Here is a 15,550-nt window from a genome sequence, read left to right as displayed (position 1 = left end):
AATCTTAGGACTGAACATAGATTAAATCGTGATTTATCTAATAATTAAAATCAGGTCTAGATGAAACCCTCATTGTAATCTTGTTTTTTTTTTTGTGTATTTTTACCGTAAACCTAATTAACTTAAAATTGATTAAACTTCAATTAACTAAATCCTGTTGTTCCATTACTTTAAACTTAGATTTAAATCACAGTTAGGGGTAACCCTGAACTTCCTGCTGTTGAGCTTTAAATGAGAAAAAAAATGCAAAATTGGACAGTAAAATTAATCGTGGCAGACTGAGTAAAGCAGGTGTGCTGTCAGGCCTCTGAGATCAGATAAATATACTTACAATAAATAAAAAAGGAACATGAAATATTAAAAAGCTGGGTTAGGCGACTCATCTCAGTGGAGACATGGATTGCTGGTACATTAGAGGACATGTTTTACACACACGGGAAATGAGCATTACACTAGACGGTCGAGCAGAGCAGGATCTCATGGATCAACATTCACATCAACCAATCAGATGTGAGGGACAAGTTTACAGTTTATGTCAAGTTCAGGGTTATGTGCTTCTACATTAGTGATATCACATCACTTCCCTCTGATTTTAAGGGTAACGTATGGGTAGGGTTAGGTTATGGTTAGTGATATATGCGACACTTCTCATCCTGCTTAATCAGTCCAGGCCTTACAACTTAGCTTAGTTGCCATGTAAAGGGGGACAAGTTACAACTGACGCACTACTAAATATGTTTGTGTTGCACCATTACACGTAGAGCTATGTTTCAACTAAGTTTAAACTAAATATTTAGGGAAGCCTCCAATCAGGAGTAACAGACTTCAATCCTTTGGACATATATGATAATGCTGACATTTACACTTGCTTACCTTTTAAGATGAGAACATTATGTTAATAAATGACTTGCGGCTCTTCAAAACGAAACCGATCTAAACAGTGTGCCATTGTGTGCAACGGTCCGTTGTGCGAGTCAAATAATATTGGTCATAATAAATAAATGTCATTTCTTATGTTTGTTTGTTTTTTAAATCAGTATTTATTCGTTGCTCCTTGTTCATTTCATATAAAGTTTCTGAACATAATTGACATAAAAAAATACCTTTTATGTTATTTCATGATTAAGTATCGTATTTCAATGGAAACTTATTTATACTGTTAGTTACATAAAGCAAAATTACCTCATGGTTTACTCACCCTCAGGCCATCCTAGGAGTGTATTACTTTCTCCTTTCAGACAAACACAGAGTTATATAAAAAAAAAAAACAGCATTGCTCTTCCAAACATTATAATGGTAGTGAATGGAAAGTCCATCTATCCATCATAAATCTTCCGGTGTTTTGTTTTGCTCCATCCTCTGCGCTTACACGTTCGTCATTACGTCATGCATCAGGTCAGAGGTCACTCTTCCGTTATTTTAGTTGATAATATGGATATTTTTCTTACACAAACGCTTCGCTTCAGAAGGTCTTTATTAACCCATTGGAGTCATATGGATTACTTTTATGATGGATGGATGCACTTTTTTGGACTTCAAAATCAGGACCGCCATTCACTACCATTACAAAGCTTGAAAAGAGCCAGGGTATTCTTTAATATATCTCCAATTGTATTCGTCTGAAATAAGAAATTCATATACACCTAGGATGGCTTGAGGGTGAATAAATCATGGGGTAATTTTTATAAAAGTCAGACCTAGCTAATCAAGACTTGGTTAATTGAACCTTTATGTGAAACCCACCCTTGCTATTTCTCCAGTGCTGGGCATGATGTTTTGAGCGAGCTAATAAATGCTTTGAGAGCAAGATCCCCTTTAACATTTAAAGAATTAACTCACAACACTGGCTTATTTTTGACCCTCTCATGTAAGCCAAACCTGTAGGCATCCATTAAGTATGGGAATAGAGTAGATCCTCTCTTCCTAACCCGATTATCAGGCTTTCAAACCATGCAATAACTCACCCCATCCAGAAGCGTGTTGGAAAGGTGGATGCGAAGATCCTTCCGGAATGGAAACTCCAGGTTGGCTATGTGAAAGACCGAGTTGTCTCTGTCAATCATAAAGACTTCGTTTTTTCCATCTATTAACATCATGTACCTGTAAAAACACAAGAGACAGAGTGAGGATTTCTGACCAACTCAAACTATATTTTTTGTTATTTTAGCCATTCCTTGCCAAATTGGCTGAAATATAAGAAACAAAATGTTATTGTATGGTTTTAGTTAACTATCATTTTATGAAGCTCGCGTGTAAAAGGACCCAGTGCCGCGCTTCACTCTGAAACCTTGTTTAATTTATTCACAGCCTTAGAAATTTGATAATCATACTAAGATCATGATATATCATGATATAAAATATATGTCTATATAGCATGCATCCCTAGATCAGAACAGTGACGCCTACCAAGTTTCATTACGATAGACTGTTTTCTGTTAGGGTTCTGTAGGAGTGAATTTGAAACAGTAGCAAAAAGTTTATATGGTCATTTCTGTCTGACGGTACTTCTAATTTTGGTAAAAACTGGAGAAGATTTGTAAGAAGCATAATTAAAAGAAGCATTTCAACATCTCAATATGACATAGAGTGATGTTTCAAAGGTATTTATGTTTCTAGGCCAAAGCGTTAAAAAGACGCATCGAGAATATTAAGATGGTGTGCCTTTGATACTGATTTCATCCCAAACAGAATAGACAATCGATTTCGTATTTGGGCTAAATTAGGAATCTCAAGTTATTACACTCTTTTCGACAAGAGAAAAATCCAAAGCTTTGATTCACTAAAGGAGAAATTTGGGCTTAACCAAAGTGACTTTTATAGATATCTTCAGGTTAGGGATTATATAGAAAGTACAATTAAACCAGGAGTACTGGCAAGGGCTGAGTCAGGAATAATAAAGGTTTTCCTAGCAGTATCCAAGCCATGTAATAAGATCATTTCAAAGTTGTATAAGGGTTTTTTCCAAAATCTACCCGAAAATACTCTGTATGTAAGGGACAAGTGGATAAGGGAAGGAGACTTAAATATTTCAAATGAAGACTGGGGGAGAATTTGTAGAGCACAGTGGCAATTCACAAGTTCAGCCACATGGAGAGAATTTTGTCGGAAAAACGTTATAGGTTTTTTACTACACCATCACAGAAAAAACATCAAGGGAAGGGTACTAGCTGCTGGAGATCATGTGGGGAAATGGAAGCGAACCATTATCACATTTTTGGGGGGTGTCAGAAATTGAATCAGTACTGGCAAGAGATTAAAGGAGCTCTGAAGGCTGTCTTTGGGGTAGAGATTGACTTTACCTGTGAATTTTTAAACTTGGGTAATATCCCCTCAGAGAGGTGGAACAGAAAGGAGAAGAAGTTATTGTTAATTCTCCTAGCAGCTAGTAAAAAATTAATTACCAGAAAATGGTTAAAACCAGAGTCACCCACGGTGAAGGAGTGGATTGATATAATACATAATATACACGTGATGGAAAAATGATCTTTCTCCTGAAGAGCATTAAGGGAAGACTTCCTCCAAATATGGAGTAAATGGATTGATTACATTAAACCAGTACGCCCAGACCTCTTTTGAAAGGTTATTTTTCTTTTCTTTTTTTTTACTTTTGGAATTTGCTGTAAGTAATAGCTCCACATGTTCTGTTGTATATAGTTACTGTTAAGAGGAGGAAACAAAGCATTGGTAACACTTGTGAAATTTGTTTCCAGGCCTGAGAAAATACACTCTGTATTGATAACTGTTTTTTTTATATATATATTTTGTATATTATTTACATTTTTTTTTTTTATTAATACTGTTTTGGTATATATGTTATTGCATAAACTTACAAGTGTCTTTGATTTAGGAAATTATTTAAGGCTTGCTTTCTGTATTTCTCTTTTTTTCAAAAAACTTTTGATTAAACTTTTGATTAATGGTGATGCAAAAGGGTTCGGCATAGAGAACAGCAAATACATTGGGGACACTAACAGTAACAAATAAAGATTTTGTGGCTACAATACGAGAAAGAACAAGACGGAAACAAGTCTGGACAAATGTATCAGTTCTTCTGTGTTAATGAGCAGAAATGATCAACTAAAAAAGAGAAGCCCTGATTGAGAACACGCATCCCGGTGGCACTGAAACTGCAGGAACTGATGAGCTGCGGTGATTAACAACAATGCCTTGTTTCATGTGCTTCACTGCCATCAGAAAAATTAAGATAAACACTTGTCATAATAGGTATAATTGAACAAAGATCAAGGTGAGGTTTAGTCAAGTGAAATTGAGCAATCACTGCAGGGTGTTCTTTTCAGACATGTTTCCAGCATAGATGATAAAGGTAAGATTTAAAACCAAAATACAAACAGGCTGCATCAAGATGTAAAATAACTGATGCAAACTGAAAGCATGAAAGATGGACTCACAGCTGCTTGGATAAAGCCAATGTGAGCAGAGGAAAGGTTTGCGTGATAAATCCTTACTTTCAAAGATTCTTTAGGCTCAAACAGAGGCTCTTCCAGTAACATCGTACCATGACGGAACCACTGACTTAGAAAGTCTAGACTAAGGTCAATAGTGTAGGGATGTGTGAAGCACAGCTCACACCGAAGTCACTTTCAAACCAAGCGGCTTCGTATTGGTCAACGCGGCAAATTCACGTGACTAACCTGAACCAGAGACGAAATCTACATTGGTCCTCAAGCAAAATTACCGACTGCATGGATTCCTATTGAAACGACTTCACTGCGACTGAGAAAATTCACTGAAAATGGAAAATGTAATCACACCTTAAGACCACATGCACCTTTAAGAAAATGAATGTCGAGTGGGTTGGCCTCAGGCGATGGAAACGTCAGGCTGAAACAGACTATATATATATATAAGACTGTGCACTTACGGGTACATTAACGTTACATGTTCTTGTTGCACTACTAAGCAACAATTTATCCAATTTCTCTGCTTAAAGGCCTTGAAATGAAACAAAGAACTGGCGTGACGTCATTTCGAAAAGAAATCAGTGCGTTTGAAGTTTAAAACAGCTTGCCAGAGTCTGGTAAACATCTTCACCCCACCATTGGTCTATGGTGATGATGTAATAGGTGGGTGTGGCTCCGAGGCTCCGCCTTCTTTGAGGTGGAAATGGACTTCTGTTCAATCTATCGAGGTCAAATGTCCAAGAGTAAAAACATGACCGAGCTGCATTATAGTAGCAACTGAATTTGTAATTTTAAATTCAAAGCTGCTTGTTTTAAAGCAATATATTGTATAAAATGCTCGTGTATAAAGTGTCAAATTGCAAAGCTGGTGCAAACATATCCACATCGCTACAATCAGATGCTTTCTTTACTATCGTTTTCTCACCACTGTCATTTTTGTTCTGTTTATTTGATTATTATGTGTATTCATCTAAAAGTGTCTCTTAGCAGCGTGGATGGTGCTAATGTTCGCTAACATATACTGCTTTTACTTAAAATGATAGTTCACTCAAAAAATAAAAATTCTATCATTTACTCACCCTCAAGTTGTTCCAAACCTGTATGAATGTCTTTCATCTGATGAACACAAAAGAAGATATTTTGAAGAATGTGGGAAACCAAACAGTTTAAGGGGCCCATAGACAGGCAATGGGGCCCATAAACTGTTTGGTTACCCACATGTTCAGCAGAAGAAATAAATGTATACAGGTTTGGAACAACTTGAGGGTGAGCAAATGATAGAATTTTCATTTTTGGGTGAACTATCCCTTTAAAGGATAATTCCGGTATTTAGCACTTTGAGTCTCTTTTCTGGTTTGTTTTGGATGAACTAGAGTGGTGGACACAGAAATGTTGACGATGGGTCCTGTCTCGAGTTTTTGACTCGTTTAGGATCGCCTTTGACCGCTTCAGAGTGGCTGGCTACGGGCATGCACGAACCTGTCCTTAAAACAACCCTTAACGTTCGTTTTCAAAACTGTGCAACTCACCGAGTGGTTAGTGATGTTCGTTGATGATCCAAAACAAGTAGCGTAGCGAAATACAGTTTCTGTCGTGTTTTATTTGGCATTTTGTAAAATCCCATTGATTTCTGTTGGAGGACTCATTGGTCGTTGATATTACTGCGCTTCAGACTCAAATATCGAGCGGAAGTTTATATACGGTTGTGGGTATCTGAAAAAATAGTTCCACTATAGCAAATAACACGGATTGAAATCATACATTGCGCCGATATATTTGTTTTTAATCATCAACGAACACCACTAACCACTCGGTGAGTTGCACAGTTTTGAAAACGAACGTTAAGGGTTGTTTTAAGGACAGGTTCGTGCATGCCCGTAGCCAGCCACTCTGAAGCGGTCAAAGGCGATCCTAAACGAGTCAAAAACTCGAGACAGGACCCATCGTCAACATTTCTGTGTCCACCACTCTAGTTCATCCAAAACAAACCAGAAAAGAGACTCAAAGTGCTAAATACCGGAATTATCCTTTAACTACTTTTGACCCAAGAATGAAAACGAACTTTGCCATTAGCATATCATGGCCAACAGAGCTGTCGACAAAACTTCTTCTTTTTGACTTCTGTCAGTGACACGATGACTGCCACGAGCCGTTAGCAGTGCTTGTCTTGTGAATGTGGCAGGATGGTGTTCTCAGAGTGCAGTGAGGAGCTAAAGATCACATGACATCAAATTTATATTCAGCGCGCCTGTCCACGTCATTATGCGCTATTGGCCTTTTAGATGTCAATGAAGGTGTCTTCAGGGAATTATGCGAGAGTGTAATATCCCAGTCACGTATCGTACCGACTGAATGGGAACACTTTAGACTTTGTATTCTCTCAAATGCTTACAATGTCTGCACACACACTGTAAACAATTGCTCTGTAAAAAAAAAAAAAGGTACAGTAACACTGTTTTCCATTAAAACATTAATGTGCTGTAGAAAACAATGCATTCTGGGTAATATTTTTCGCAGTAAGCAACTGCTGTTAATTTACAGCCCATTTTCAACACTGATCTACTGTATTTATGTATTATGTATTTGTACTCTAGTACCCAATGCATTGTGGGATGGTGCATTTTTGAAGCAAGCATAATGGCGCTGATCTTTCACAGGAGCTTGAGTAAAAGTAAGTCTTCCTATCGGTGTTTGCGGATGCTCATGACAGGAATATACGTGGAAAATGTATTTATGTATTTGAAACTGGCTGCAGCGTTCTTAAAAAACTTGAGGTTTTGGTCGGAGTGTTTTCTCTCACATCCAAATGACTCGAACGGTGACTGATGAGGAACTGAACGAGCCGGAATAGCATTTGAGAGTGAAGTGAGTGATTATAAACGCATTAAACGGAGAGGGTAAAATCCTATTGATTCACATAATTTATTCCCAAATGCCAGTGTTTATTAAGGCTTTCACACCGTGTATTCCTGATGGTTTTGGCCGTCAAGTGCTCTTTGGCGAAAGATAATAAACAAAATAACTGGTCAAATCTGTTCTTAAACATTGTTGATTACTAAACTTTTGCAATTTCGTTTAAGCTATACAACAGAGTTTGAGTTTGTATTCTTTTCTGCACTTTTTCTTACAAATGTTCACGTTGATTTTATTATATTTTTGTCCATTTTGGGTATTCTTGCCTATAAACAAATGTTCACCTTTTTATTAGCCTATTACCGTTGTCTTTTTACTGTAGAATTTTCCTGTGTGATTTTAGTTTCCAACCTATTTTGCGGTTCCCTTTTTGACCTAGAGTAGTGTTGCTAAAATGACTCAAATTGGGTTGTTTTTTACTTCACCATTTTTTAGAGTGTATTGTAAATTAAAATAATCACAGAAATGTGTTGCATGTTTTCGTTTTAACGGTAATAAGCTGTAAAGCAATATAATAGCTGTATAATTACAGTATATTGCTGGCGTCTCTGCTGCCAGTATTTTACTGTAAAATAAAAAATACTGAAAAAGTACTGTATTTCGTTTTTACGTTAATAAGCTTTAAAGCAATTTCACAGTATTAATACCGTAGAATTACAGTATATTGCTGGCGTATTTTGCCAGTATTTTACTGTAAAATAAAAACATTTTTGGAAAGTACTGTATTTTGTTTTTGCGGTAATAAGCTGTAAAGCAATTTCACAGAATTCATACCGTAGAATTACAGTATATTGCTGGCGTATTTTGGCAGTATTTTACTGTAAAATAAAAACATTTTTGGAAAGTACTGTATTTTGTTTTTGCGGTAATAAGCTGTAAAGCAATTTCACAGAATTCATACCGTAGAATTACAGTATATTGCTGGCGTATTTTGGCAGTATTTTACTGTAAAATAAAAAAAATGGAAAGTACTGTATTTTGTTTTTGCGGTAATAAGCTTTAGAGCAATTTCACAGAATTCATTCCGTAGAATTACAGTATATTGCTGGCATCTCTGCTGACAGTATTTTACTGTAAAATAAAAAATACTGAAAATGTACTGTTTTACATTTTAACGGTAATAAGCTGTAAAGCAATTTCACAGTATTCATACCATAGAATTACAGTATATTGCTGGCGACTCTACTGCCATTATTTTACCAGAGCAATTTTTTACATTGCATGCCAAAGTGAAAAGTGGTTGGATATATTAGCACTGGTATAAAAAAAAAACAATCATGCAGCCCTTCTTTAAAAAAAACAATCCTTGTCTTTGCCTTGAGTTTGAGCTTTAATATCCTCTCGTTTGGTCATTATTACAGAGGGCTTTGCTGGACGTCCCCAGAGCAAACGCTTTAGTGGCCAAAGCACAGGATAATGGGCTTGTTAGAACGGATCTTCAGTTAAAGAGATCAGCTGCGCCTTTTGAATGTCTCAGTGACGGAGCCAAGTGTTTTTCTATCAAAGAGCCACGGATGTTCTGCTTAACTTTCAGCTAATTTTGGATCACTATGACACACCAAACCAGCTCATTCGCTGCTGCCATGGCATAAAACATTCTGCAAGGTGCCAACCGTGGTGCATCTGAGCAGATCCGTCCTATGGATGAGTGTTTAATGATGTTCACGCAGGCGTTTGAGCGCATGAGCCAGCGGGAGTGAAGAGAGACAGCTCACATCATTACAGTAGACAAGCTCAAGCAGAGCTGCCATACAATGACCTGTAGCATCATTAAACGGCCCTACGCCAACAGTATAGAAACCACACGACACAGTTATACTGAAGATCATTTGAAGGGGTGATTCAACATCAAAAGAACGGTGAAAAAAACATTCAATGTACTAGTATGTAGGCATCAATGTTATTATCGCTAACTATTTCAAAGACAAAAACTAGCATTTTGTTAAATAAAAAAAAAAATGGAGCCAAAAAAACCCCTCAAAGAATGTTGTATGGCCTGATTAAATGAACCTCCTCTAGGCCTGACTTCAGGGAATCGGTGCATAAGAAAGGAGGGAGTATTAATATTAATTATAATAAACTTAAAAAGTTGGGGTTAGTACACTTTTTTTTTTTTTTCATGTTTTTGAAAGAAGCCTCTTATGTAATGAAAACTTTAAAAAACATTTGGGCATTATTTTACTTCCATGGCCTCCTCCTATGCTCACCTAGGCTTGTTCAAAAATACAGTGACAACTGTAATATTGTGAAATATTATTACATAATTTAAAATAACTGTTTTCTGTTCAAATACATTTTAAAGTGTAATTTATTCCTGTGATCAAAGCTGAATATTCAGCATCATTACATCCTTCAGATGTTGAAGACAGTTGTGCTGCTTACATTTTTTTCAGGATTTTCTGATGAAAAGAAAGTTTAAAAGGTCAGCATTTAATTGAAATAGAAATCTTTTGTAACATTTTAAATGTCTTTACTGTTACTTTTGAATTTAATGCGTCCTTGATGAATAAAAGTATGTTTTTTTTAATCTTACTGACCTCAAACTTTTGAACAGTCTCATTCATATTTTAAACCAACCGTTGCAAAATCAGTAATGCATCATTCAAACTAATTCAATAAAACCTGAAATCCAAAATACAAGATGAATTAACTATAAACAAAAAAGTATGTTTAATTGTAAGGGTCAGAGAAGATGGAAAAGTGTTAAAAAAAACAATTACAAGTAACTTCATGAAAATACTTTAGGATTTCATGAGATAAATTGCTACAAAAGTGTAATACGGCTGTAAAAAAAACTTGAAAACATGTACAATACATGTTTAATTTCCCTCTTTCAGTTCTCTGAAATCTTGACGTTGTGGAGCATGTAGCTAAGAGCGTTTGTGTTGATGTGTGTGCTCAGAACAGCACTACTTCAGTCGCTGGACTCACCGTGTGCCGTCCGCTTTCCAGCTGACTTTATAAGCGTTCTTCTCCAACAGACGAATGTTCCTGCGGTCCATCGATACGGGCTGAGCTCCAGGAAACCCGGATCTGACAGGCACAACATTTTTTTTTATTATAATGAGACACATTGCTGGGAGGTTTTAATTGATCTCCACTCATCAATGAAAGTAATCACGGCTGTCGCTTTATCAGGATAAAAACACACGGCAGAACTCAGCTGAGACACGCTCCATTAATAGGCTACAAATATGTTTCCAATTAATTATTAGGCGCTTAAAGGCACAAATGTCATGTGCTTCGGACTATGTCAGAGTTGGCAGGAAATGAAAACTCACCCCATCTATTTTCTAAATGCATGTTATTGATTTACAATTCATCCATGCATATTTCACTTTGGTCAAAATTGACCTCGTAATTTTTTAATTACTTCTACCGTAACTCCACCCTCCGTCTTCTCTGGTGATGTCAGACTTCTCTCTATAGTGGACATGCGTGTGACGTCCCCGTCGGCTGGAGTGACTGCGGTCACACACACTGAGTGGCAACGAGACTGAGTGACAGCATTGGTTTTCAGCGGCGAAAAACACATGAAACACATCTAAAACGGGAAAGAGCTTTGCGATTGACTGTACAACTATAGATTTGACAAGAAATCTGAGGTATATTTTTACAGACTGCCGAAAGCTACAGAACAGAGAAGCAAATGGATCATTTCAATTCACAGAAACAACTGGATCCAGGCAGCGAAAGGTGGATTTCTGTGTTAATATGCTGAATTTAGGGGTAAAATACCCTATATATTGTATTGTTATATATTGTATGGACAACTCATGAATTAAATTCTGCATAATTCAATGTTTTTAAATAAACACTGCCAAAAAAAATGTTTATTTTGTTTTAGGGCTAGACGATATGATGAGACTGTACTTAACATTGATATACAGTAAGTGATCGCCCGGGTTTAGACCTATATTGTATTTATATAAAGCATTCACAGGCAAATTTGCTTTATGTATTTCCCCGGCATCTAAATCAGGCTCATATAAACGTCAGGAAACACGATTCCCGGCTGCATGTCAATATCCGTGGATCTCTGGATCTTTGGTAAGTTGTAAGGAACACTATATTGAGTTCAGCCTTTAGTTTAAACTGATAATCGTTTGTTTTACTCGCGTTTTCGCAGTTTCCCCTATTAAATCCAGTCACGCAGCAGCTCTTCTGCCACTCAGTCCCGCAGAGGGAGTGTGTTCCCGCGGGAAAGTGATGTCAATGCATTCCCTCCATTAGTCTGCTTAAACCCTGCTCCTTTCTTACAAACACATTCAGATATGAGCCTTTTATTAGAGGTTTAGTTCTTATTTTGGTAACACTTTACAATAAGGTTCATCAGTTAACATTACTTAATGTATTAACTAACATGAACTAACAACGAGCAATACATTTGTTACAGTATTTATTAATATTTGTTAATGTTAGTTAATAAAAATCCAGCTGTTCATTGTTTGTTCATGTTAGTTCACGGTGCATTAACTAATGTTAACAAATACAACCTTTGATTTTAATAATGTATTAGTAAATGTTGAAATTAATATTGTCTAAGATTAATTAATGCTATAGAAGTGTTGTTCATTCTTAATTCATGTTAACTAATGAACCTTATTGTAAAGTGTTTCCCTTATTTTGTACCCAATTCACGCCCCACACATTCCCAGCCCTCACCGTCTGACACTTTGGAGTACTTGACATGTCAGTGACACGGGCTCTGAGCTAGTGAGCGTCTGCGGGGTGTCAAACACACACACACACACACACACACACACACACACACACACACACACACACACACACACACACACACACACACACACACACACACACACACACTCACTTGTCCCACTCGGAGAACTCCTGACATTTGCGCTGGATGGAGCCGAGCTTGGGCTGTGACGTGACTTGAGAGACTCCTTTGACTGTCACCCCCTCCAGAAACACAGCGCCCTGAAACACACACACACACACAGACAACAGTCACGTGTGCACATCACACTTATCACTACTATCCCAGATGAGCCGTGCTTTATCAGGCCAGGGATATTCCTTCAGGACATTGAAAGCATGAGCTGAAATGAGTTTTCCGCACCACTTTTAGTCGTTCTTTCTTCTTCTTGCCCTGACTGGAGTGAGAGGAGCTGGGCTCGGAGCCCTGAGCGCTGGCATTCCCGTCGTCATCCACATCTCCATCCTCCTCGTCATCGAAGCACCACTCGGGGAGAGCGGGGGCGGCCGGGGCGTCCTCCACATCCCCATAGCGCCGGAAGAGCTCCTTCAGGTAGTCTCCTTTATAGATGCCCGGGGACCGAGCCTGAGCGAACGCCGCCACAGCCGCCTCCACACTGACGAGAGGAAACACACATCACGCCCGTCCTTCAGGATACACTCACTGCAATACTACATACATCCATACCAGGGATGCACTTAGGTTTGAACATTTTGGCTGATACCGATAACCGATAATTCGTTATATTCGATAACAAATATATTGGCCGATCAATCTAAACCCAAATTTGTATATCATTTTTGAGAGCCTGATTACACAAACAAAAGTCTCAAGTCCCAATCACACGATTATAATGTTCTCATTATAAATGTATGTAGCGACTTGCGCTGCACATGTTGCGCTTTACTGTATTTTCCAATCATTCAAGTGATTCCAATCATATTTCCATCAGTTCAAAACCATCATGGTGAACAGTGCGCATCTGAAGTGTCTCAGCTGAAGGAAAAATGCATTATATATTGGTTATTATAATATATCGGCCACATTTTCTTATCAGGCCTAAAAAGATAACATTAAAAATGAACATATATCGGCCGATACCGATATGGTGGCCAAAATCTCGTGCATCCCTAATTCATATACTGCAAGATTAATTACTCTGATTATTAATATATTAATTATTTTTAAAGAATTTAAATAAAATAATCAAATTCAAAAAAAGATTCTCATTTCATTTATGATGTTAAATGTATCAATCTACCAAAATGGTAAATCATGTTTAAAAGCAACTTTTACACTGCATTCAAAGAAAAAAGTGATCTTTTACCTTTCATTTCCATCTACCAATCAATAAAAAAATTCCACTGGTCAGATCTCAAAATTAATATCTAAGTGCTGGATGGTATTTTTATAGCTCTAGAAATTTAAAGTTGCTAACCATGTCCAAGCAAATTTATGTTTCATATATATATATATATATATATATATATATATATATATGCATTTTATTTTATATTTTTTATTTATTTTTTAATAAATAAATAAATATTTGACGTGGCATGGCAAGCAGTGACTGTATTCTGTGTTGTGGCTGTGAAATGATACGCTTTTAGTAAACTTTTTATTTTATTTTAAAGTTTCTATTTATTAACTGTTAACTACTTTCTCTTAATTTAAAACTAAACATTTCTTTAGATCACGTATACTTTTTATATATTACAACAATTACTTACATTATCATTCAAAAGTTTGTGGTCAGTAAGATTTAATACTTTTATTCATCAAGGACACATTAAATTGATTAAAAGTGATAGTAAAGACATTTACAACATTACAAAAAAATATATATTTCATATAAATGCTGTTTTTTAAACTTTCTATTCATCAAAGAATCCAAAAAAAGTGTTTCCACAAAAATATGAAGCAGCGCAACTGTTTTCAACACTGATAATAATCAGAAATGTTTCTTGAGCATCAAATCATCATATTATAATGATTTCTGAAGGATCATGTGACACTGAAGACTGGAGTAATGATGCTGAAAATACAGCTTTACTAATCACAGGAATAAATTACAAATATATTACAATAGAAAATTATTATTTTGCATTGTGCACAAATCACAATATTACTTCAATATCAGTTTTTAATTAATTTATGATCAAATAAATGCCTTGGTGAGCAGTACCCCTGAATTTTGATCTCATCTTTACACAATTAGTGCAGAATCACCCACTAATAAACATTATTAATGCATCAGTTATTATGAGATGAGAGGAGCCAGCATCATATCTTTAAGCTACAGCAGTATGTCTTCTCTTACTGGGGGAAAACAAACACATGGCAATACGATAAAATTCGAACAATTAAATTCTTTCCTCGAGACAACACAGCCCTTTCTACTAGCATGCTTGACTGAACATAATGAAGTATCGATGAGCCGAACCAGGTGTGGAAGAGGCGGGACTTAAAAACACCAGAGTAAACAGAAGTGCACTTGACCAACTGCGTTTGCTCCAGGACCAAAACATGGATCCAGTGGCAACCTTTACTCCTCAAACCTCAAACATTTACATTTTCATGCATTAGTGCATATGCACAATAATATGCCTAGTAATTAATATGATATGTGGTTTCTAAATGTCTCTCAAATCAAATCTTGATGGTTTCATGCTCTCAGCGGTTCATAAATGACCAAACAACATCACTGTGGCGAGTCGAGCTGTGTTTAATGTATTCTGCATCATTGCACGCTTTTGCTCATGGAGTCTGAAGATGAGGGCATTTCATGCAGCCCATCCATACTGGCATTTTTCTCCCACTTTTTAACATTTATTTTGCTATCCTAACTTTGCACGATTCATTTCATTCTAATATTTGCATTTAGCATATTTTCTGCGCAGTCCACAACCTTATACACACATGCGATGAGAGATGCGGTCAATGGTGAGGGCTTATATATATATGCTCAAAACAATCAAATCAATGTCATTTCTCGAACACTTTTCAGCGCATTGAAAGTCCAGTGAGAGAAACACAATGAACACGACTCTAAGCCTGAAGACTCGAGATGACTTCAACATGCTGGCCTTCACACACGGGACAAAACTAGCATTATGTCTAAATCTTCACAAACTGTGAAGCTTGATGTTATCACTGCACTGCTGTGAGGGACCTAGTTAGTCCCGATCTATCTCAGCGTCAGGGTTTTAGAAGCGTGCAAATCCAACACGTCTCCTTCAAGCACTTTAGTGCGTTGCTATTTGACTGGCAGACTGCTTAGTTCATGAATATTAATTAGGTCATGTTGATCGGTTAGCAAACTTCCCAAAGCGTCCAGTCACAAGAAATTCATATTCATGGGCCAAGCCTTCTTTCCAAATCATGCCTGTCAGCTAATCAAGCAAAAGAGCAACATTGTGTAACTTAATTCATATTCATGAGCCAAGCCTTCGTTTCTGAACTCGCAGCCACGTACAAAACTGAGTCTGTG

At 36.9% G+C, this 15,550-nt stretch overlaps 1 protein-coding gene across 1 annotated transcript in view; it reads right to left on the bottom strand.

Annotated features, from left to right (window-relative positions):
* Positions 1-15,550, bottom strand: part of rngtt (RNA guanylyltransferase and 5'-phosphatase) — a 118,020-nt gene that overhangs the window by 78,269 nt on the left and 24,201 nt on the right. Inside the window, exons 6-9 of the mRNA XM_084091038.1 lie at positions 12,421-12,673; positions 12,169-12,278; positions 10,266-10,367; positions 1,965-2,100 (exon numbers count right to left, since the gene is read on the bottom strand). Coding sequence (XP_083947164.1) covers positions 1,965-2,100; positions 10,266-10,367; positions 12,169-12,278; positions 12,421-12,673 — 601 coding nt within the window. The remainder of the gene's footprint in view (positions 1-1,964; positions 2,101-10,265; positions 10,368-12,168; positions 12,279-12,420; positions 12,674-15,550) is intronic.

This window comes from Abramis brama (genome assembly GCF_963993115.1).
Source record: "Abramis brama genome assembly, chromosome: 18".
Taxonomy (NCBI): domain Eukaryota; kingdom Metazoa; phylum Chordata; class Actinopteri; order Cypriniformes; family Leuciscidae; genus Abramis; species Abramis brama.
This window is presented reverse-complemented; position numbering and strand designations above follow the sequence as displayed.